The following is a 24,801-nucleotide window of genomic DNA, read 5'->3' on the forward strand; positions in this document are numbered from 1 at the left end:
GTCTCTGCCTAGGATTGAACAAGGGATGCAGTGGCCCAGTGGGTTAGGATGCTGAGCTTGTCGATCAGATGGTCGGCAGTTTGGCGGGTCGAATCCCGAGTGCCGTGTAACAGAGTGAGCGCCTGTTACTCGTCCCAGCTTCTGCCCACCTAGCATTTCAAAAGCACGTAAAAATGCAAGTAGAAACATAGGGACCACTACGGTGGGAAGGTAACAGCGTTCTGTGAGCCTTTGGCATCTAGTCATGCCGGCCACATTTATTTATTTATTTATTTATTTATTTATTTAAATTCCATTTATATCCCGCCCTTCTCCGAAGACTCAGGGCGGCTTACAAGCTTAGCAGTAGCCTTCATTCTATGTATATGCCTGCTTATTAGCGCTTTCACACAAACCCCAAGCGGCATTATTACAAGTCAGCTTATTGCCCCCAACAATCTGGGTCCTCATTTTACCTACCTCGGAAGGATGGAAGGCTGAGTCAACCTTGAGCCTGGTGGGATGCGAACCTGCACTAATTGCAGGCAGCTGGTGTTACTTCAGGAGGCATTAGCCCACTGCTCCACCAAGGCTCTTCATGACCATGGAGACGTCCTCGGACAAGCGCTGGCTCTTCGGCTTTGAAACGGAGATGAGCACCGGCCCCTAGAGTCGGAAACGACTAGCACGCGTGTGCGAGGGAACCTTTACCTTTTTTTAGGATTGAACTCTCAACCTTCTGAGTGTGAGGCGAGGGTCTGTACCTCTAGGCCCCCGCACCATCTAAAACTACAAATTAATATCCATTTTTAAGCCGTCTCTGAGTATTGTTAGTCATCAAATCTATATGTCATAATTTCATTTTTTTTCCTGTTTCCCACAAAAAGTCCAAAACAGGCTTCCAAATGGTGATAAATTTAGTCAGCATCTTTTTCTCTAAACATCCATTTCTTCACTCTTCGTTCTACTGCAAGCTCTGGATTTTAGTTTCCAAACCAGAAGAGCCTTAAATTTGAACATGTTTGTTTATGGATTCAAATGAATGGGATGCATTCAGTCCTTGGGTTATGCTTCTGAGTAGGAAAACAGATTTCCTCTGGATGAGGCAAACCGTGCTCTTCAGCGCTGATTTGCAAGGGACACTGCCTGCTTGTGTGAAAGTAGGTCAGTGGAATTCCTGTTGGGTGAGGAATAATAGTGGATCAGGGTTCACTTTCGCAACCGTCCTGCATTTACAGAGACTTGAGTAGACTGAGGCAAATCATCTCCGCTTGTGCCTCTGTTTGAAAGAATAAGTAGCATAGTCTGGGTTGAGTTGCTGTGAGAGAGATCAAAGAAAACACTGAAAGATAACATTCTTTTCAAGATATATGGTGCATTGTTACATTCACTTTTATGTTTTATACTTCTGGTTTTACATTGATAATAGGTATACCCAGTGCTTTTTTTGTAAAAGAAAAAGGTGCCGGAACTCACATACATCATACAACCTGCCTTGTCTACTCTACAAGGTTCCATCCAAAAAAGGTGCCGGAACTCCGTTCTGGGTGTTCTATGACAAAAAAAGCCCTGGGTATACCTTCCCAATTACCTGTGCCTAACAGGTTACTGATCCTTCATTCTCTTCTCCTCTTTTTCCCCCCTTCCCAGTCAAAGGCAAAAAGACCATGTGATTTATTTATTTATTAAATTTATTGGCCATCCATCTTACCACAGAGTAACTACGGGTGGCTTACAATATTAAAAAGATAAATCAAATACTACAAAAATGCAAAATACAAGACACAGCTCTAGCTAAACGATGGGGAAGGAAGCAGTGGAATGAGGGGTGGGATCATGATCATACTCATAATAGTAAAGTTGGTAGGGGCCTTGGAGGTCATCTAGTCCAACCCCCTGCTCAGGCAGGAAACCCTATACCATTTCAGACAAATGGCTGTCCAGTCTCTTCTTAAAAACTTCCAGTGTTGGAGCATTCATAGTTTCTGGAGGCAGGTTGTTCTACTGGTTAGTTGTTCTAACCGTCAGGAAGTTTCTCCTTAGTTCTAGGTTGCTTCTCTCCTTGGTTAGTTTCCATCTGTTGCTTCTTGTCCTGCCCTCAAGCGCTTTGGAGAACAGCTTGACTCCCTCTTCTTTGTGGCAGCCCCTGATCTGTTCTTAATCTACCAACCACCTCCTGTGTGATGCTTTCCCATTGGAGCTCCAAGCCAGCTTGGCAGAACCAGGTCTTTAAAGTGGAAAGTCAGGAGGATTGGATCAGCGAGAATTACAGAATTCATGCTTTGGACTGTACCAACGTGAACTTTGTAAAATGTGAAATACCAGTGCCCACGACGTCAGGGAGAAGTTCGTTGTCCTTGAGAAGCTTAATGCAAAGAGATTGTCAACTGTCCCATTGGGGTGGACAGCAAAAGAAACTGCTGGGACATATTTTTACCAAGAGTATAACTTTACTGAGGATTCCATATGGGTACAGAGGTAGAAAAGCCAGTTCTAACTATTTTGCGCGCAAACAGTCTAGGACAGGGGTAGGCAACCTTGGCTCTTTTATGACTCGTGGACTTCAACTCCCAGAATTCCTGAGCCCCCGCCTGTTTCTGTTGTCTGGTTGCGACCAAGGCTGCCTCGCAAGTCCACCATGACAAAGATTTTTTTAAAAAATTTCAGATAAAGGAGAGGTGAATTAGGTAATTCTCCAACTGTCTAAAACGGTATATCCCACATTCACAATTTTTTTTCAATCAGAGTAAGAATTAAGCCAGGGGCCCCTGACTACACGAACTCTTAAAATGAACATTAGACTTCTATATTTTATTTATATTTCACACTTCTTCAGTGCCCATTTTTCTCCGTAACATTTCAAGCTGCTGCCGCCCTCTCTCTCTCTCTCTCTCTCTCTCTCTCTCTCTCTCTCTCTCTCTCTCTCTCTCTCTCTCTTACACACTCTCTCACTCTCACTCTCACTTTCTCCCTCTCTCTCTCTCTCTCTCTCTCTCTTACACACACTCTCTCTCTCTCTCTCTCTCTCTCTCTCTCTCTCTCTCTCTCTCACTTACACACTCTCTCACTCTCATTTTCTCTCTCTCTCTCTCTCTCTCTCTCTCTCTCTCTCTCTCTCTCTCTCTCTCTCTCTCGTAGCTTCTCCTATTGATCCGAATTTGGTCCCATTCTGTAGCACTTTCAGAGTTATCCTGCTGATAGTCAGGCAGAGAACTTTTATCATAATTTATTTCACATGTTCTTTGGAATTGGAAAGAGTAAAAAGGATGGGATGAACGTGAGAGGATGAAGTTCTTAGGCAGAGCAAAGGAAACAAGATATTTCACCTTCCTCTACAGGTGAATACAGGTAGTCCTCAACTTACAACCAAAACTGAGTCCCAAATTTCCATTGTTAAGTGAGACAATTGTTAAGTGGCTTTTGCCCCATTTTACGAATTTTCTTGCCACAGTTGTTAAGTGAATCATTGCAGTTGTTAGGAACACGGTTGTTAAGTGAATCTGGCTTCCCCATAGACTTTGCTTGTCAGAGGGTCGCAAAAGGGGGGTCACCTGACCTCCGAGATGCTGCAACCGTCATAAATATGAGTCAATTTTGATCACGTGACCATGGGGATGCTACAGTAGTCCATAAGTGTGAAAAGTGGTCATAGGTCCTTTTCTCAGGGACATTGTAACTTCAAGCGGTCACTAAATGAATCGTTGTACTGCCTGTAATGTTTGAAGCTACTCCAGAGGCTCATCTCAATGCTCACCACCCCAAAATAGCACCTAGTATTCCTAATTTTAAAATATTTTTTTTTTAAAAAGTAAATAGCAGAATTTTCGTGTGATTTTGCTGTTCTTGCCCAACATCTCTCAAGATCTTGCAAGATTAGCAACATCTTAGTGGGAGTTGGTGAACTCAACAGCATGACCACAGGAGTGTCTTACATTGTGGGAAGAGAATATTTTAAAGTTCGCAAAGATAGGAGTGAGGAATTGTGTGGAAAGGACAATCTCTGAAAGGTCTATCTAGTCCTTCCTTGAAAAAAAAACAAAAAACAACAACTGAGAAACTGATTCACTGCAAAGTCATTACCAAAAGTCAACATGGGTTTGTCAAAAACAGATCATGCCAGACAAACCTTATTGCATTCTTTGACCAAGTGACAAAATTAGTGGACCAGAGGAATGCTGTAGATATAATTTACTTGGACTTCAGTAAGGCATTTGATAAAGTAGATCACAACCTTCTACTCGATAAGATAGAAAAATGTGGGTTAGACAGCATCACCACCAGATGGATTCGTAGCTGGCTGACAGGCCGTACTCAGCGTGTGGTCCTCAATGGAACTGCATCTACATGGAAGGAAGCGTGTAGTGGGGTGCCCCAGGGCTCTGTTCTGGGCCCAGTGCTTTTCAATATCTTCATCAACGATTTGGATGAGGGGATAGATGGGGAACTCATCAAATTTGCAGATGACACCAAGCTGGCAGGAATAGCCAATACTCCAGAAGATAGGCTTAACATACAGAAGGATCTGGACAGACTCGAACACTGGGCACTATCTAACAAAATGAAATTCAATTGAGAAAAAAGTAAGGTTCTACATTTAGGCAGGAAAAATCAAATGCACAGGTATAGTATAGGTGGTAGAGATCTCGGAGTCCTAGTGGACAATCACTTAAATATGAGCCAGCCGTGTGCTGCAGCTGCCAAAAAAGCCAACACAGTGCTAGGCTGCATTAACAGAGGGATAGAATCAAGATCATGTGAAGTACTAATACCACTTTACAATGCCTTGGTAAGGCCACACCTGGAATACTGCATCCAGTTTTGGTCACCACAATGTAAAAAAGATGTCGAGACTCTAGAACAGGGGTGTCAAACTCAATTTCATTGAGGGCCGCATCAGCATTGCGGTTGCCCTCAGGGGGCCGGGCGGGTGTGGCCTGGGTGGGCGTGGCCTACTGGGTGGGCGTGGCTAGAGTACGTATGGCCTACTAGGTGGGCGTGGCCAGCTCTACATTGTTCGCATCAAGGGTGCCTATGGGGGCCTGGGCAGGAGTGGGACAGATCTGAGGGTCTCTGGCAGAAGGAGGGTCTCTGGGCCAGGGCAAAGGCAGTGGGGGCCGTTCCCTCACTGTTTCCAGGATGGCTTCGCGGGCCGCATGAAACCACTTCGCGGGCCGGATCTGGCCCCCGGGCCTTGTGTTTGACATGTCTGCTCTAGAAAGAGTACAGAGAAGAGCAACAAAGATGATTGGGGGACTGGAGGCTAAAAATATAGGGAACGGTTGCTGGAATTGGGTATGTGTAGTTTAACGAAGAGAAGGGTGAGGGGTGACATGAAAGCAGTGCTCCAATATCTCAGGGGCTGCCACAAAGAAGAGGGAGCCAAGCTAAGCTTGTAAGCCGCCCTGAGTCTTCGGAGAAGGGCGGGATATAAATGGAATTAAAATAAAATTAAATAAATAAATAAATTCTCCAAAGCACCTGAAAGCAGGACAAGAAGCAACGGATGGAAACTAGTCAAGGAGAGAAGCAACCTAGAACTAAGGAGAAACTTCCTGACAGTTAGAAATAATTAACCAGTGGAACAACCTGCCTCCAGAAACTATGAATGCTCCAACACTGGAGGTTTTTAAGAAGAGACTGGACAGCCATTTGCCTGAAATGGTATAGGGTTTCCTGCCTTAGCAGGGGGTTGGACTAGAGGACCTCCAAGGTCCCTTCCAACTTATTATTATTATTATTATTAAGGTATCTTTATTCCAAGATAACTTTTGGCTCCATTGACCTTTTTTTAGGAAATAAAATGAGGAGTGCTTGATAAGCTTGGATTCAAAATGCACCCTCTTGCCCAGAAAAAGCAACAAAATTAAGTGTGTGAGTGTGGGGGCGGGAAGCATCTCAGGAACCAGTGCTTTTTTTGTAAAAGAAAAAGGTGCCGGAACTCACACATGTTATACAACCCACCTTGCCAACCCTACAAGGTTCCATCCCAAAAAGGTGCCGGAACTCCGTTCTGAGCGTTCAATGAGAAAAAAAGCCCTGCCAGGAACAAGTGAAGGTGAATGGGAAGGAATTTCAACAATTGCCTTTGGAGCAAATAACGGGTTTGTGTGTGTGTGTGTAGCCAGATTCCCCCCATTTTGTGATTGTTCTTGACCCGGCCGTAGACTCAGTGTTTCCTACTTCTAGGCTGGGCAGTCCCTCCATAATAATGCACGGTTGAGCAGAAAAAGGTTTTGCCGGCTTAAATGGGACAGTGAGAAATTTCTTAGGGTTGGGCTGGAGGTCAGTGTAACCCTTCTCTCTCGTCCAGCTGATGGGACCATGCCACACCACCGAGGCTATCTCTGCTTACTGGCTGCTTTCTGCCTCGCCTGCCTCTTCCTCACGTTCACCGCCTCTTATAAGCCTGTCATCGTTGTCCATGGCCTGTTTGACAGCCCTTCTGACTTCCAGCTCTTGCTTAATTTCATCAATGAGGTGAGTGGGGGAGGCGACATTGATCAGACTGATGGGGGATGATGGGAACTATAGACACTGACTTCATAAAAGATTATTTGTAGCCTCTCCGCTTCCCCTTCCTTCCTCCTCCTCCTCCTCCTGCTCCTCCCCTCCCTCCTCCTCCTTCTCCTTCCCTCTGGTCTCCTCTCCTCTCCATTTTTTCCTCCTCCACCTCTTTCTTCTCCTTCCCTCCTCCTTCTATCCTTTTCTTCTCTTCTGCTTTGCTAATCTGGGAGGGAGAATGTTGCAGCCATCTTGTTCTGATTAGAATCTGGATTATTTTTTTTAATTTTAATTCCATTTATATCCCACCCTTCTCCGAAGACTCAGGGCGGCTTACAAGCTTAGCAGTAGCCTTCATTCTATGTATATGCCTGCTTGTTAGGGCTTTCACACACAAACCCCAAGCGGCATTATTACAAAGTCAGCTTATTGCCCCCAACAATCTGGGTCCTCATTTTACCTACCTCGGAAGGATGGAAGGCTGAGTCAACCTTGAGCCTGGTGGGACTCGAACCTGCACTAATTGCAGGCAGCTGGTGTGACTTAAGGAGGCATTAGCCCACTGCTCCACCAAGGATTAGGGTGTAATTTATTTTTCTGGGCCTCGGGTGACTCATTCTGGGCAGGCTGTAGACAGAATATACGTAGTCCTGTGCGGTACGATAAACAGGCTGATATTGCACAGGGATTGAGCTGGAAAGTCTGGTTTTTCTGGGCAGGGGAAGATGAGGGCTCAAACTCTGAAGCTGCCAAATGCTTGTTTTATTGCCATCCAAATCTCCATTCGTGACCGTTCTAATCTAATAATCTCTTGTTTGTGGAGGGTCACCCATTCTTTCATCCACACCAAGCAACGTACCACAAAATACAATTTTAAATCTGGTAAACCCAAGCCTCCTTTTACTTTAGCATCTTGCAACAATTTATACTTACTCTCAGGGTTTTTTTTCCCTCTCGCCATACGAACTCAGAAATATCCTTTTGTCATTGTTTAAGTTTTAAGGGACGCGGTGGCTCAGTGGGTTAGGACGCTGAGCTTGTCGATCAGAAGGTCGGCAGTTTGGCGGGTCAAATCCCGAGTGCCGCGTAACAGAGTGAGCACCTGTTACTCGTCCCAGCTTCTGCCAACCTTGCAGTTCGAAAGCACGTAAAAATGCAAGTAGAAAAATAGGGACCACTGCGGTGGGAAGGTAACAGCGTTCCGTGCGCCTTTGGCCACATGACCACGGAGAAGTCCTCGGACAAGTGCTGGCTCTTCGGCTTTGAAACGGCGATGAGCACCGGCCCCTAGAGTCGGAAACAACTAGCACACATTTGCGGGGGAATCTTTACCTTTACCTAAGTTTTATACACTACATCAATCATCAGTATTGATAATTTATGAAATAGAAACCACATCTTTTGGTAAAGCATTCATCTTGATTATGGAAATCCTGCGCAATAAAGATAATTGTAATTTATCCTGCCTACGCATCCCACCCTTTTTTCAAGATTAGTCAGCATGCTTCTTTCTCTACCCCTTTCCCCCCCTTTGTGACACCCTATAAAGTAGTTTAGATTGAGTGGCACCTTAATACTCATTGTTAATTGGTTCCGGGAGGTGCAATGAGTGCCCAAAGCTATGAGTAGCAAACAGATTTTTCCCATAAGGAATAATGTAGTGAATCACAAGACAGCTGACACTGACAAGTTCTGGCTTATGTGTTGACTACTGAACAAAGAATGAGTACCGGGACAAAATTTTCACATCAAAATGTGGAATTCGATGAATTTCAAAGCAATTGAGTACCAAGGAACCATGGTATGTCTCAGTAGGAGTATGAACTAAGATCTCATTAATCCAAGTCTGGCATTATCTAATCACTACTTCACGCTGCCTCCATACAGGAAAGGAAAAGGAAAAAAAAATCACCACCAGGAGGTATTTCCCCCCCTATCTCGGTGTGTCATCAAAGGAACTTCCTTCAAATGTCAAGGCAAAACAAGTTTAGGATTGCTGTTTCCTGCACAAAGTGACCACAATGGGGGTAGCTGTGATTATGTTGTGACTAGACTTTGAGCAACCCTTCTTGGTTTGGGCAAGGATATTTAGGAGAAACTGGATCATCAAATCTTCCCTGAAGGAGATAAGGAATAAGTAACAGATGTAGCGTTGTGTTTGTAATATTTGTATCTAGCAGGAAGAGTCAGAGATGGGAATAGCGCAGGGCTTATGTTTCCGCTTTGTAAATATTTTACACTTCCCTCCTCCTTTCTCGCTGTTGAAAGTTGTGTGTTGTTACTTTACTGATAGAAAAAGGACTCTCTGTAACTTGGTAGTTCATGTGTAAGATATTTTTTATGGCATTGTTACATTTATGCTTCAATGTTTATGCTTCAGTCTAAATGTTCAGTTTAGGTTCAGCTTCAGCCTAGATCAGGGGTAGGCAACCTTGGCTCTTTTATGACTCGTGGACTTCAACTCCCAGAATTCCTGAGACAGCCAAGCTGTCTCAGGAATTCTGGGAGTTGAAGTCCACGAGTCATAAAAGAGCCAAGGTTGCCTACCCCTGGCCTAGATTCTCCCATGTCTAAAGAATGTGATAAAGTATTGAAAATATCTCGTGCTTTTCATCCCTGTCAAATTCCTATAGACTCATCCAGGAACCAACGTTTCAGTTGTGGACTTGTTTGACCGAAGTGAAAGCCTGAAATCTCTGTGGATGCAAGTGGAGGGGTTCAGACAGGCGATTTACCCTATTATGCAGAATGCTGTGGATGGGGTCCACCTTTTCTGCTACTCACAAGGTAATGGGGCTCTTGGCATGGCCAAAGGCAGGTCTGGCTCCATATTGGAAGGAATAGAGGCTAATTGAGTGATAATTGACATATGACCTGGAGTTGTGCTTGTCAGTCATTGTGGCCATAAGTCAAGGCACCATGTAACTGGATTTTGATTTTACAACCATTTTTATATTGTTATAAAGTGAATCCAGTGTAGCCAATGGTGGGGTTTGGGGTTTTTTTGTGCCAAAAATAGGCAAAAACATCACAAATTGCAGTCACATGACTTCAAAAAGCTGCAACCAAACATCAATGTGAGTTAGTTTCCAAACCCCTGAAATGCAATCATGTGACCGCAGGACAGGAGTGCAGCAGTCATAACTTCAAGGGCAGGTTGTAAGAAGAGTTTTAAAAGCCTGTTGTAATTTTGAACAGTCGTTATGTCACCAGTTATAAGTTGAGGACTACTTGTACCACCTTTCCTTTCCTTACATTCCCTCATGGTGGCTGAGGAATTCTGGGAGTGGAAGTCCACCTATTGCAAAGGTGCCCTATTCTCACATTTTGCTTGAGGAATTCTGGGAGTTGAAGTCCACCCATTGTAACGCTGCTGAAGTTGAGAAATACTGGCCTAAAGTAATGTTACCTCCGAGTTGCTGTGGGAAATTAAAAGTTGTGTGAGGTTTTGCCTTCTGTCGCTCCTCAAGAGCCAATCTACAAGAAGCATCATCCAGATGGCCTGTTGTGCACGGAGATGATTTTGTCTGTTCAAAAACAGAGGTAGAAGGTTATCAGGAATGATCTGGGGAACATGAGCGATTTCTTTGCCTGTTTTTCCTGAAATTGTATTACTTATTTGTTTATTAAATTTGTATACCATCGTACACTCACACAATTCTCCACACAACAGTTGTGTTTTGTCTAGTTGGTACTTACAAGGCAGAGTAACCAGAGTCCCAGCACCACAAAAACACTGGCCAAAAAAAGTTCCCATAATGCACTAGGCCAGCTTAAAATGGGGTTGGATGGCTTATGGCTTATGGTCCAGCATCTCTCCCTTCCCCTCCCCTCCCCTTCCTTCTTCTTCCTCTCCCGCTGTCCCTTTCTTTTCCCCTCCCCATCTCCCTCTCTTCCTCCCCCTCCCTCTGTCCCTCTTTCTTCCTCTCTTCTCATCATCTTCTTCCTCTTTCTCACCCTTTCGGTCCCTGTCCCCTCCCTCTCCCTCTCTTCTTCCTCTTCCTCTTCCTTTTTTCCCCTTCCCTCTCTCCCCCCTCCCTCCCTCCCTCCTCCTTCTCTCTCTCTCTCTCTCCCTCTCTCCTTCCCGGCCATGCACCAGTTCTCTTCCTGAGGCTTTCTGTTGATGGACCCCTGTGACCCATCCAAGGCAATTCTGGGTTGCACAAGGCCTTCGTTCCTTTAGCAGCTTCTGAAAATGCTTTTTGGTGATCTCTGTGGCTTCCAAAACCCATGCAAAAGCATGCCCCATTCTCACACCCCATTCTCATGTGACCCAAACCCTACCTAACCTATTCTTGCGCGGCCAGGGAATCCTCCCAAAATCACACAAGAACAGGGGATGCTATTGAGAATAGCTGTTGTTGGGTGAATCTGGTGCATCACTCAAAATGTTGTGGCGTGTCATCTTTTGACGTGGATGTCATAGGTCCACCATCACTGGTTTGGAGAGAGGGAGGTCTAGGTTTGAGTGACACTGCTTAATCTGAACAACAACATATTTAATGCCTACACTGAACCATAAATGGATCTGCCGTAGTAATAGTTCACCTGTAGAGTTCAAATGCTTCCTTTGTGTGCGCACTTCACTTGGTCATCCTTTCCATGTTGGTTTGCGCTGGAGGCCTGAAGCAAAGTGGTGGTGATTTTCATAACATCCTGGCTTGCAACTTGGGGCCTAGATGAGTATGCATTCAAGAAAGAGATGATTGGATTGTATGGACACCACCCAATCATCTCTAAGCCTCCCTTCAGGTTTTTGACCTGGGAGGAAGTTCAAACATCTTCAAGATGCTGAGGTTGAGGAACAGTGGCCTAAAGCCATGTTAGCTTAAAGACTGTGGGAAATTAAAAGGGCTGGTGAACTTCTGCCTGTGGTTGCTCATCAAAGGCCAATCCAGGGCAAGTATCATTCTGTTAGTTTGCATTTAGGAAGCTCATCGTGCAAGCAACCGTTTGTAATGTTTGTCATAATTTTTGATGTCACTTGTCATAATCTTTTTGCAAACCTCACAAATGTTTCCAAATTTGAGGAGAAATACCAGTACCGCTAGTCCTCAACTTACAACAGTTCATTTACTGACCGTTCAAAGTTACAACAGCACTGAAAAAAGTAATCTGTGACCTTTTTTCACTGTTGTGACCCTTGTAGCATCCCCGTGATTATGTGATCAAAGCTGCTTGGCAACTGGTTCATACGTGACCGTTGCTATGTCCCAAGGTAATGAGATCCCCTTTTGCAATCTTTTGACAAGCAAAGTCAACGGCGAAGCCAGATTTGCTCAACAACTGGGTTACTAACTTACCAACTGCAGTGATTCACTTAACAAAGGTGGTGTTCTGTACCAGCCTGCTACCGGCCCTGCAGATAAGGCAGGGACAACCCCTTTTACAAGAAGACAAGAGGCTGGAACTAAGCCTGCCAAATTTATTAACATAAAAACATAAACAGAGCAAAGAGAGCAAACACGAACCATGAAACAGGAACTATTCAAACGGTTGCCTTCAGCAAACCAGCCCTCCCACGCATTCCCCTTTTATACAGTTCAGGGCGTGGCTTCTCTCTGCCTCCTTCCGAGGTGCCCCATTGCCTTCCTCTGTTTACTCCTGATTGACTGCCTCCTGCGTCGGGCGTCCTTGAACAGGGCCAGCTGTGGGTCATCTTCATCCACGCTGTCAGGCTCACACAGCTGGGTCTCCGTCGTGACCAGGTGGGAGGGGCCTGGCTGTGGGCTCTCATCAGCAAGCTCTCCAACCCCGTCAGCAAGCTCTTCAACACTCCCCTCCTCCTCCTCTGAGTTGTCCGACCCAACTGCCGAACCCACAGGCTGACCCTGAATCACAACAGGTGGCAAGAAAGTTCGTAAAATGGGGCAAAGCTCACTTAACAAATCTCTTGCTTCTCAACAGAAATGTTGGACTCAATTTTGGTCATAAGTCGAGGACTACCTGTAGTTCTTGACTTCTATCTACAATTTCGATTAGAATTTCCATTGCTAAGCAAAGTGGTTAAGTGTGTGTCGCACCTGATTTTCTGACATTTTTTTGCTATGGTTATTAAAACGGTTTTTAAGTGAATGACGCAGTGATTAAACACATCCGACTTCTCCCATTGACTTTGCTTGTCTGAAGGTGACCGGGAAGGTCGCAACTGGTGATCACATGACTCTGGGACGTTGCATCTCTCTTAAAAACATCCCAGTTGCCAATCCCCCAAATTTGGAGGACGTAACCGTGGGGCTGCTGCAATGGTTTTAAGTGTGAAGACCAGTTATAAGTCACTTTTTTCAGTGGCGCATTGCAAGCTCAAACGCTTGCTAAACAAGTACTTGTGAGGACCGCTGTACTCCAAAGGCCCCATTTGTAAATCTTCTACATAGTGTGAAAGGTTGGCGTTTTGATGGAAGGCCCAAAAAAAGTCAGTGTAGAGGAAGACCATTTTTTTATTTGGGTGAAGATTTAGAGACAAATATTGCCAATGTCGCCCCTTTTCTAAAACTTGATTCTTGATTCTTTTCGGTTAAGATCTTTCAGTTTAGTAGCTGGAGGAGCTGTGGGGTTGTGCAGTGAGCCAGAACACTCAATTGTGGTCGATAGTGTTAAGGAATTTGTTGTGCAGAGGTCTCCTTGTGCTACCAAAGAGTTGCACAGACAAGGAAGGGTACTGAGAGCAGCAAGAGTCACACAAGAGTACACTGAGTTGTAAAAACAAAAAGTAGTTTACTTTAAGGTGGTGTAAGAACAAAAATGCACAGTCAAAAATAAACAGTCCAGGTCATTCACAATAGCAACAGTCCAAGAAGTAATCCAAACTACAAAGTCTTCTTACCGATCCAGAGGTCAATACACAGTTCAGGTTTACAACAGTAGTAAACCAACAGCAGAGCAAAAACAGTAATAGTAGAGATCAGTGAATTCAGAGAGAGAGAGAAGCTACGTTCCTAGCTTCCTCTTATGGCCATGAGAACACTTACACACCCATTGGCCAATTAACAACTTAAAGACATAGCATTATGGTTAATATATTTTCAACCCAACATTGTAGGCTAACACCATATGCCTAACAGATAGTTTGGAAAGAGCTGGCTCCTGCGTGAGGCGATCTGCGCTGTGATTGGCTGCTGTGGGTGCGGAGGGGGAGTTTCCCTTTTTTCCTGCTTTTTTTCTTCTCTGTGCCTTTTTGTTTTAATTTTTTTAAATTAGTTTTATAGGGTTAACCAGGGCTTTTTTTGTCATAGAACGCTCAGAACAGAGTTCCAGCACCTTTTTTGGATGGAACCTTGCAAGGCGGGTTGTATGACATGTGTGAGTTCCGGCACCTTTTTCTTTTACAAAAAAAGCACTGGGGTTAACAAAGAACAGGGATCTTCAAACTTGGCCCTTTTATGACTTGTGGACTTCAACTCCCAGAATTCCTCAGCCAGCATGCCTGGCTGAGGAATTCTGGGAGTTGAAGTCCACAAGTCATAAAAGGGCCAAGTTTGAAGGCCCCTGACAAAGAAGGTTAGGGAAAAGGGGACTTGGAATAGGGTAGAGGAAAGGTTAAGGGTAGGGGTTGGGATATATACATATATTTGTGAAGCAATATGGTGGTTGGGTAGTCCAAAGTAGCAAATAACAAGTTGTTTGTAGATAGTTCAGGTTGCATCAATAAAAATTCCCTCTCTGATTCCCTTAATTTTCACATAGTCAAAGTAATTAAGTTAATACAGTTCTAGTTATGAGCTAGTCAATTAACAAAGTTTTCAATATAGTTAGACTAATACACATCAAAATCCTGTTTTTAAGTTTTACCTAATTGCAATAAGGTAGCCTATAATATGCAGAAAAGACCTTACTTTTTGGGTAACCTACAATTCCCTATTCCAGTAAAGAATAATTCTCTTGTCTACAAAACCTATGTTGTTCATTACATATCATTCTTACGATTTAACAGTAAAATCTAATCTTCATCTTGACACGTCACCAATTTATTTTTTTAAAAAAATGTGTGCCTTGTACGCTCTGTGATTTACCTCACGATTCTCCCGTTTGCCTGACTACCTTTCTTTACTGTAAATATAGATGTTAAATATATTTATTTATGTAAAACTACGAGTTCTTGTCAGCGTCTCTGACTCCATTTGGCTGCTCAATTCCCTGACATTTTCACTCTGTCCTACAGGAGGACTTATTTGTCGTGCTCTGCTCTCTACGATGCCCGACCACAACGTGGACACCTTCATCTCTCTCTCCTCCCCGCAAATGGGGCAATATGGGGGTAAGCAATGAAACAAGGATAAGGGACACTCTGGTGATATTTGTGTGGGACTTTGGGGCACAAGACTGGAGTGTAAAGGGAAAAGGAAAAAAAATCAAACCAAACCAGGGACTTAACTCTTTTCGGCGCAGCGGAATACCTAGTACAGTTACAACTTCAACTTTTTGTTTTCCATTTCTGATGGATACCGGCCATTTCTCTAACAGCCAAGTATAATATTTCATTTCCAGTATCTTTTCCCTTATCCTATTTGGTTTACCGTTCCAGTCTCACCAATCCAAAAGTTTCATTTTTGCACCTCCATTTATGCATTTGTTTCTATTATATTTAAACATGGGTTTCTATATAGGCAGTCCTAGTCCCACGATCACAACTGAGCCCGAAATTTAGGTTGTGAAGTAAGACGTTTGTTAAGTGAGTTTTGCCCCATTTCACGACCTTTCTAGCCACGGTTGTTAAGTGAATCACTGCAGGTGTTAAGTTAATAACCCGGTTGTTCAGTGAATCTGGCTTCCCCATTGACTTGGCTTGTCAGAAGGTCGCAAAAGCTGTTCACAAGACTCCGGGCTACTGCAACCGTTGTAAGTATGAACCAGTTGCCAAGCATCTGAATTTTGATCACACGATCATGGGGATGCTGCAACGGTGTGAACAATGGTCATAAGTCACTTTTTCCAGTGCCTTTGTAACTTTGAATGGTCATTAAACGAACAGTTGTAAATTTAAGAATAACTGTATTTACTCTTACACATGTATTTATATTTATATTTATATTTACATTACTAAGATGGAAATCTCTGGAATTTTGACAGCCCCATCTCCTAGCTCAGGGGTGTCAAACTCAATTTCATTGAGGGCCGCATCAGCATTGCGGTTGCCCTCAGGGGGCCGGGTGGGTATGGCCAGGGTGGGCGTGGCCTACTGGGTGGGCGTGGCTAGAGTGCGTATGGCCTACTGGGTGGGCATGGCCAGCTCTACATCGTTCGCATCAAGGGTGCCTATGGGGGCCTGGGCAGGAGTGGGACAGATCTGAGGGTCTCTGGCAGAAGGAGGGTCTCTGGGCCAGGGCCAAGGCAGTGGGGGCCATTCCCTCACTGTTTCCAGGATGGCTTCGCGGGCCACATGAAACCACTTCGTGGGCCGGATCCAGCCCCCGGGCCTTGTGTTTGACATGTTTGTCCTAGCTTTTCCAACTGGTGCTACCTCCAAATAGATGGGATTTCGGCTCCCAAATTAGCTGGCATGCGTAGAGCTATTTACTTTGAAAAAGAACTGAGATTAGGGAGTCATTAGTTGTCGTGTGTGCTTTAGCCTTCCCAAAGGCATACAGGTGGTCCTCTACCTACGCCTACAATTGAGCCCCAAATTTCTGTTGCTAACTGAGTCATTTGTTAAATGAGTTTTGCCCCATTTTACAATCTTTCTTGCCACAGTTGTTAGGTGTATCACTGCAGTTGTTAAGTTAGTAACATGGTTGTTAAGTGAATCTGGCTTCCCCATTGACTTTGCTTGCCAGAAGATCACAAAAGGTGATCACATGACCCCGGGGCATTGAAATGGCAATAAATATGAGTCCGTTGCTAAAAATCTGAATTTTGATCATGTGACCATGGCAATGCTGCAACGGTCATAAGTATGAAAAATGGCCATAAGTTGCCTTTTCAGTGCTGTTGTAACTTTGAATGGTCACTAAATGAATTGTTGTAAGTTGAGGACAACCTGTAATGTCTGGGGATTATGAGTGATTTGGGCCATCCTGTCTGGAAACATCAGATTAGGCTACAAAAGGATAGATACAGGGGTGTCAAACTCAATTTCATTGAGGGCCGCATCAGCATTGCGGTTGCCCTCGGGGCCAGGTGGGTATGGCCAGGGTGGGCGTGGCCTACTGGGTGGGCGTGGCTAGAGTGCGTATGGCCTACTGGGTGGGCGTGGCCAGCTCTACATCGTTGGCATCGAGGGTGCCTATGGGGGCCTGGGCAGGAGTGGGACAGATCTGGGGGTCTCTGGCAGGAGGAGGGTCTCTGGGCCAGGGCCAAGGCAGTGGGGGCCGTTCCCTCACTGTTTCCAGGATGGCTTCGCGGGCCACATGAAACCACTTTGCGGGCCGGATCCGGCCCCCGGGCCTTGTGTTTGACATGTCTGGGATAGAAGATCCTGAGCTTAAAATAGTGGTGGGATGCCAACTATTAATTGGCATTCTCTACATTTTTTTTCCCAATTCAGACACCAACTACTTGAAGTGGCTCTTTCCGCACTACATGAAGAGCAACCTCTACCGCCTCTGCTACACACAGCTGGGTCAAGATGTCTCCATCTGTAACTACTGGAATGGTAAAATACGGTCTGCTTTGTGACTTCTGCAGTTATTCTTCATTTCATGGGGGGCTTTTGAGGGTTTAAACTGTTTTCACTTATGAATGAATATACATGTCCCAGGATAATGTTGCAAGATCCAATCTGGGTGGGTCACCAGGACCAGAGGTTTTGTCTTCCGAGCTTTCAATCTTGTGCTGGATACCATCCTCCGGGAACTTCTCTCTCTCTCCAGAATGTTTTCACCTATATTGTTGAATTCACATATTGTGTGAGGCCATGAATTGTTTTAAATGTGGTTTGTTGAAGCTCCAGTAGCTCAGCTAATCACCCTAACCCATAACCAAAGAAATTGCACTGTGGTTAATACAATGGGTGAACTCATCTTTTGGCCAAATGGTTCTTGTCTTAAGCCAAGTTGGATGGCCAAATGTAATTGGGTTGGGTGAATACAAATCACTAAACCATAAGCTGAGGCTTTCTAATTATAGTCACTGAATTCATGCTTATAGACTTAGCTAAGACTAAATAATGTCTTAATGGGGTGTTTCATCTGGCCTGTGCTTAATAGGCTAATTCCTTAATAGGCCTATATTTATCCACATTTTCTGGTTCCCAATGTGGGGGCTGTATGAGGCATTGCTTACACAGCCAAAATAGTATTATCTATGCCAAAAATGTTACATTAGCATTTTTTTAATTGCTCATTTCTGATATTAAAAGTTGGTTAAGATCTAGTTTCATATCTAAAATCTAGAGGAAAGATAGGTGTAGGTGGGCTGACGCATTGCCCTAAACCTTGAAGTTGATTTAGTGAGTTAATTAACATATCTTATTGGATACAGAAACAAAACAAAGTGACTCTCAACTTTTCTCTCTCCCCCCTCCCTATCTTTTGCATTTTCAGACCCACACCACAGAGATCTTTACCTCAACAATAGCAATTTCTTGGCTGTGTTGAATGATGAGAGACTTCACCCCAATGCAAGTGGTAAATGTGTTTTGACATCCTTCAATTCCAGTACACAAGGGAGAGTGGTAGAGTAGCAAGCGCCACATGTTCCTGCTTTGTGATTAATTCAAAATACAGGTAGTCCTTGACTTATAACCACAGTTGAGCTCAAAAGTTCCGATATTAAGCAAGATAGTTATTAAGTGAATTTTGCCCCATTTTCTGACCTTTCTTGCCACTGTTGTAATGGGCTAGGCAGTTATCAGTCCAGGATGCTTCAATTCAGTTCCTGCACCAAGAAGAGCTGGACACTAAATAGCTCTCTCCAGCTCTACGATTCTCTGTTCAAACCTCCAGAGCGAATCAAATCTCCAGTGAATTCCTGCCAAAAGGGATTATTTTTAGGAGCCTGTCCAAACTCTGCCTTATAGCTAGAGCTGGCTCTGTGCCTCCAGCAAAGGTTTAGAAGCAGGAGTACACGTGATTTTATTTGCAACTGAAACATTTCCTAATATGGAGAATGTAAGGTGACTGCAAAAATCATTGCTCGGGTTTTTTTTTTCTTTCCTGCCTGAGCCTTTCAAGAAGGCTTGAAAGCGGATCTTGGCCAAGCCAGATCCGCTGGGGGCTTTAAAGTTCAAGCTTGTCAAATTTCCTGACCTTTTAGGCTTTGGGATAATCACGAAATGCCATTCGAAATCCTCGCATCGAGGATAGCTTTTATGACTTGGCCTCATTTTATTTTATTCTGCATCATTTCTGCTAACTACCGAAAGCAGCATTTTCTAATCTTTATCTTTATCTTTATTATATTTATATACCGCCCTTCTCCCGAGGGACTCAGGGCGGTGAACAGGGCACATAAAAATACAGAATACAAAAATTAAAAAAGAATTAAATAAGAGCCCGAGCTAAAAACAGTAGAATAATAAAAATCCCCAATAAAACCCCCAGCACATCCCCCATCAGGCCAGGCCGGCTTGCTCAAATAGGTAGGTCTTCAGGCCGCGTCGGAAGGAGCGAAGGTCAGGTGCCATCTTGGCCACGCGTGGACTTTGACTCCCAGAATTCCCCGGCAGAATTTCAACTCCCAGAATTTCTCAGTGTCTGGGGAATTTTAAGAGTCAAAAGTCCACACCTCTTAAAGTTGGCCAAGGTTTGAGAAACAGTAGTCTAAACGACACGTTGATTCATAAAGATAATTGCCAGGTCACAAATATTAAAAAGGAGCAGAACCAGAAGGGGGAAAGGAGATAATTTAAATGCATCAGACATGACAACTTTACAAGAAATTTCCTGGAGGATAAATGGTTGTTTCATCTTTCTACAAGTAGAGCAGGAAAATCTATTTTTGGCCTGGAATTTCCTCTCTACCTGGGGCCATGTGAGGAGTGTGGCCAGTTTAAATTATGATGTCATTGGAATAGGTCAGGGGTAGGCAACCTTGGCTCTTTTATGACTCGTGGACTTCAACTCCCAGAATTCCTGAGCCAGCATGGCTCAGCTTGGAAACCTCTTCCTTTCCCCTCAGCATGGCTGGCTCAGGAATTCTGGGAGTTGAAGTCCACGAGTCATAAAAGAGCCAAGGTTGCCTATCCCTGGAATAGGTGAATCTGAAATACTCAGGCTCATTTTTTTAGTCATTTTAAAGAGAAAATAGGTGCCTTTTCTACTTAAGTCTCCCCCAAACATATAGGTAGTCCTTGACATACAACCACAATTGAGCCCAGAATTTCTGTTGCAAGAAAGCTGCTAAATGAATTTTGTTATATGACCTTTCTTGCTACTATTATTAAGTGAATCACTGCAGTTAACAAGTTACTAATATGGTTGTTAAGTGAATCTGGCTTCCCCCATTGATTTTGTTTGTCAGAAGGTAGCAAAAGGGGATCACATGACCCTGGGACACTGCAGCCACCTTAAAAAAAAGAACCAATTGCCAAGCATCCAAATTTTGATCATGTGACCACGGGGATGCTGCGGTGGTCGTAAGTGTGAAAAACAGTGATGAGTCATTCTTTCAATGACATTGTAACTTTGAACGATCACTAAATGAATGGTTGTAAGTAGAGGACCCCCTGCATTTTATGCCTGCTATTTAAGAGAGATTACGTCTTATGTGAGTGTCCTCCAATCTGTGAAGACTTATATTCTGTCACCTAGAGGAATAATAAAAAATATTTTAGCCCTATCCGCTCTGGTGGCTACAAACAACTCCCAATTTCCCCACTTAAAGGCTTAAAATACTCCTCCCCTAACCTCAGATTTTTCCAGAAATGTGGGAGCTATGATTCCCAGAATGTTTTGGGAAAACCCAATTCCAACCAGACATCAGAGTGCCAAAGAGTTGAAGGTGAAATAGAATAGAATAGAATAGAATAGAATAGAATAGAATAGAATAGAATAGAATAGAATAGAATAGAATAGAATAGAATAGAATAGAATAGAATAGAATAGAATAGAATAGAATAGAATAGAAGCTGGAAGGGACCTTGGAGGTCTTCTAGTCCAGCCCTCTGCTCAAGCAGGAGAACCTATACCATCTCAGACAAGTGACTAGCTAGCCTCTTTTTGTTGTTAGCTGCGAAGTCGTGTCTGACCCATCGCGACCCCATGGACAACGCTCCTCCAGGCCTTCCTGTCCTCTACCATCTTCTGGAGTCCATTTAAGCTCACGCCTACTGCTTCAGTGACTCCATCCAGCCACCTCATTCTTTGTCGTCCCCTTCTTCTCTTGCCCTCAATCTTTCCCACCATTAGGCTCTTCTCCAGTGAGTCCTTCCTTCACATTAGGTGGCCAAAGTATTTGAGTTTCAACTTCAGAGCTAGCCTCTAGTACCAACATGTCAAACACAAGGCCCGGGGGCCAGATCCGGCCCGTGAAGTGGTTTCATGCGGCCCGCAAAGCCATCCTGAAAACAGTGAGGGAGCGGCCCCCACTGCCTTGGCCCTGGCCCAGAGACCCTCCTTCTGCCAGAGACCCTCAGATCTGTCCCAATCCCGCCCAGGCCCCCATAGGCACCCTTGATGCGAACGATGTAGAGCTGGCCACGCCCACCCAGTAGGCCATACGCACTCTAGCCACTCCCACCCAGTAGGCCACGCCCACCATGGCCATACCCACCCGGCCCCCTGAGGGCAACCGCAATGCTGATGCGGCCCTCAGTGAAAGGGAAAGAGGGGAAACTGGAAAGGCAACCGGGTTTCTGAAATTCTGCTCCTCTTGCAGCATGGAAGAGAAACCTTTTGCGCATCCGCAAGCTGATTCTGATCGGCGGCCCAGATGACGGGGTCATCATGCCCTGGGAATCCAGGTGAGCTTTCGGACATGGCAAGAAAGAGATTCTGTCCTGAACTGAGAGGAGCTGGAGTGCTGATCACCACTTAACAGGTTTTAGCAAGGAGGAGCAGCTTAGCACCGCTCGCAACCACGAGAATATTGGAATTGGTGCAGACTTGAGCTGCTTAAATTGGTAATAATCGATTGGAATTAGAGAGAGAGAGCTCGCAGTGATCCTTCTGGCTGAATCTAATCGTGCTTTCCAGTATCTGGCGTGTGGGAAGGGACAAACATATACCCTACCTCCTCCACGCCACTGCTGTTTTTGATTTTCTGCAGCAATCTGCAGAGCCATTCTCTTGCTTGGGTGGAAAGTCCTCAATTTTCCATGCAGAAGTGCAGAGAAGAGCAGCAAAGATGATTAGGGGGCTGGAGGCTAAAATATATGAAGAAGTGTTGCAGGAATTGGGTACGTCTAGGAGTCCAATTAAAAGAAGGAGTAGGGGTGACATGATAGCAGTGTTTCAACATATAAGGCAGAGGTCCCCAATCTTTTGGGCACCAGGGACCGGTTCTGTGGAGAGAGGTTTTTCCGTGGATCGGAGGGTGCGTGGTTTTGTGTGCTGCCTGCATCCCACGGACGAGGTTTTGCTTGTTTGTGCGGACCAGTTGCTGGTATCCTGTGGCCCGATACTGGTCCACGGACTGGGGGTTGGGGGTCCCTGATCTAAGGGGCTGCCATAAAAAAAAGGGAGTCACCCTATTCTTCAAAGCACCTGAAGGCAGAAGAAGAAGCAACGGATGGAAACTAATCAAGGAGAGAACCAACCTAGAAATAAGGTGAATTTTTTTTGACAGTTAGAAGAATTAACCAGTGTAATGGCTTTCCTTCAGAAGTCATGGATGCTCCATCAGTGGAGTTTTTTTTAAAGAAGAGACTGGACAGCCTGCTGTCTGAAATGGTTTTGTTGGCAGAAAAGAACTTCATGGTGCTTTGTCAATTACAGCTTTCAGGGAAATGAGAAATAGAAGACCAGTAGAACTTAACATCTACTAGTTACCGTAATTGACCATTTCCAAAAGTCGAACTATTGCCTCCAAATGCCACTTGTTAGGGAATATGATCAGAGGAGGCCATTGTCAGTAAAGGATCCTTTACGCTTGTAGATCAAAACAAAAGTGCCCCAAGATGAGTGCTGCAGCCATCTTATTTTGCAACATGTAAGATTCACAATAAGATCTTATAGTGAATCTTACATGTTGTGAAATAAGATGGCTGCAGCACCCTCCTTGATAGATATTAGATATTAAAGACAGATATTAGCATCTGTATTAGATACTAACATCTGCCACTTGTGGCCGCGTAAAGATCTTATAGTGAATCTTACATGTTGTGAAATAAGATGGCTGCAGCACCCTCCTTGATAGATATTAGATATTAAAGACAGATATTAGCATATGTATTAGATACTAACATCTGCCACTTGTGGCCGCGTAAAGATCTTATAGTGAATCTTACATGTTGTGAAATAAGATGGCTGCAGCACCCTCCTTGATAGATATTAGATATTAAAGACAGATATTAGCATCTGTATTAGATATTAACATCTGTTCTTTTTAACACACTGTCAACTGCCTTTGCTGTTTTCAAACTCCGCGTCTCTAATGTATAATCATGCAATCCATTTTCATTAAACACAATTATTTTGTTCTTCGGTGGATTACTTTTTAGATTCATCCTTTTCACAGTGCATTCACTGCACGGTCGGGTGATCAAAATTCAGACACCTGACAATTGGCACATATGTACAGCGGTTGTAGTGTCCCGGTGTCGTAATTCTTTGTTGGAGATAACATTTACAATTGGTCCTCGACTTATGACCACAATTGGTCATAATTTTCTGTTGCTTAGCAAGGTGGTTTTTAAGTGAGCCATCCCCAATTTTACAAGCTTTTTTTTTGGCATGGATGTTAAGTGAATCACTGTGGTTGTTAAAATGGATTGTACATTTGTTAAGGCAATCTGGCTTCTCCCACAGACTTTGCTTGTCAGATGCCAGCTGGGAAGGTCACTAATGGGAACCACATGACCCCAGGACTCCCTGCAGCCATGGCAAATACATCGCTGGTTGCCAAGCATCTGAATTTTGATCACCTGACTATGGGGATGCTGCAAAGGGCTGGACGTAGGTCATTTTTCTCAGTGCTGTTGTAACTGTGAACAGTCACTAAACAAACATCTGTAAGTCAGGGACCACCCCTATAATGTTCGTTCCGGTTTCCATCTTCAAAAATCACTATTGTGCCTTATCATCACTTCCCATGCAAATGTTTACATTTTTTCTTTCCAACGTTCCCTTGCTGAGTTTTATCCCAAATTGTTCCATCTATTTTCCCTTTAAATTTATTCACTCTTCCCTTGGAGAGAGAGTTCTTCATTCCTCTTCATTCACTTCTAAAACAACTTTTTATTTCCGATTCTCTGCATTTTTTCTATTTCTTCATCTGAACCATCCTGTTCCCTTATTTACTCTCTCTATACAGTATCTATCTGTCTGTCTGTCTGTCTGTCTGTCTGTCTGTCTGTCTGTCTGTCTGTCTGTCTGTCTGTCTGTCTATCTATCTATCTATCTATCTATCTATCTATCTATCTATCTATCTATCTATCTATCTATCTCTATATATCTATATCTATATATCTATCTCTATCTGTCTATCTATCTATCTATCTATCTATCTATCTATCTATCTATCTATCTATCAATCATCTGTGCCTCTTGTAAGGAGGTATTATTATTATGGTCTTTGACCAGTGTAGGTACATATATGCATATACATGTAAAATTCTACATTGGTTATAAAAATAGAGAAGGAGGAATTAAAATATTTAAAAAGAAAAAGGTGTGAGGGTGTCTTCCAGATTTACTAGATACATTGTATAAATCTACAAGGATTGTTTTTTTTTCTTTTATAGCATGTTTGCCTTCTATGATGTTAATGAGACGGTGAGGCAAATGACATCTCAGCCGGTAAGGACAAACTAACAATGTGAGGTGAAAAAACGTGGCAGGACGAATACGTTACAGTTTATTGTGGTGGTTCCAAACTTTTTTGCCCTCACACCTCCCTTTGGTGCTGTGCCTCCCCAAATTTTTCCCTCATTATCCAAAACCGCTTATCAGAAAGGCCTCCTTACAAATGTTTGGACAATTAGAAACAAAACCTCTATAATGGTTTAAAAGCTACCAATCCCATTAAACATTAAAGTCACAGTAAAAGACTAAAAGTCACTTGAAAGATCAGTGTAAATCAGGGGTGTCAAACTCAATTTCATTGAGGGCCGCATCAGCATTGCGGTTGCCCTCAAGGGGCCGGGTGGGTATGGCCAGGGTGGGTGTGGCCTACTGGGTGGGTGTGGCTAGAGTGCGTATGGCCTACTGGGTGGGAATGGCCAGCTCTACATCGTTCGCATCAAGGGCGCCTATGGGGGCCTGGGCAGGAGTGGGACAGATCTGA

At 44.0% G+C, this 24,801-nt stretch overlaps 1 protein-coding gene across 3 annotated transcripts in view; it reads left to right on the top strand.

Annotated features, from left to right (window-relative positions):
• Positions 1-24,801, top strand: part of PPT2 (palmitoyl-protein thioesterase 2) — a 68,981-nt gene that overhangs the window by 38,970 nt on the left and 5,210 nt on the right. For 2 of the 3 annotated variants that reach the window (XM_083355678.1, XM_083355679.1), the window contains exons 3-9: positions 6,290-6,456; positions 9,114-9,267; positions 14,642-14,737; positions 16,964-17,071; positions 17,961-18,044; positions 21,235-21,319; positions 24,260-24,314. In XM_083355678.1, coding sequence (XP_083211804.1) covers positions 6,301-6,456; positions 9,114-9,267; positions 14,642-14,737; positions 16,964-17,071; positions 17,961-18,044; positions 21,235-21,319; positions 24,260-24,314 — 738 coding nt within the window. In that variant the 5' untranslated portion in view covers positions 6,290-6,300. The remainder of the gene's footprint in view (positions 1-6,289; positions 6,457-9,113; positions 9,268-14,641; positions 14,738-16,963; positions 17,072-17,960; positions 18,045-21,234; positions 21,320-24,259; positions 24,315-24,801) is intronic. The other variant, XM_083355680.1, reaches the window with a different exon arrangement.

The sequence above is a fragment of the Vipera ursinii genome, assembly GCF_947247035.1.
Source record: "Vipera ursinii genome assembly, chromosome: 2".
Taxonomy (NCBI): Eukaryota; Metazoa; Chordata; class Lepidosauria; order Squamata; family Viperidae; genus Vipera; species Vipera ursinii.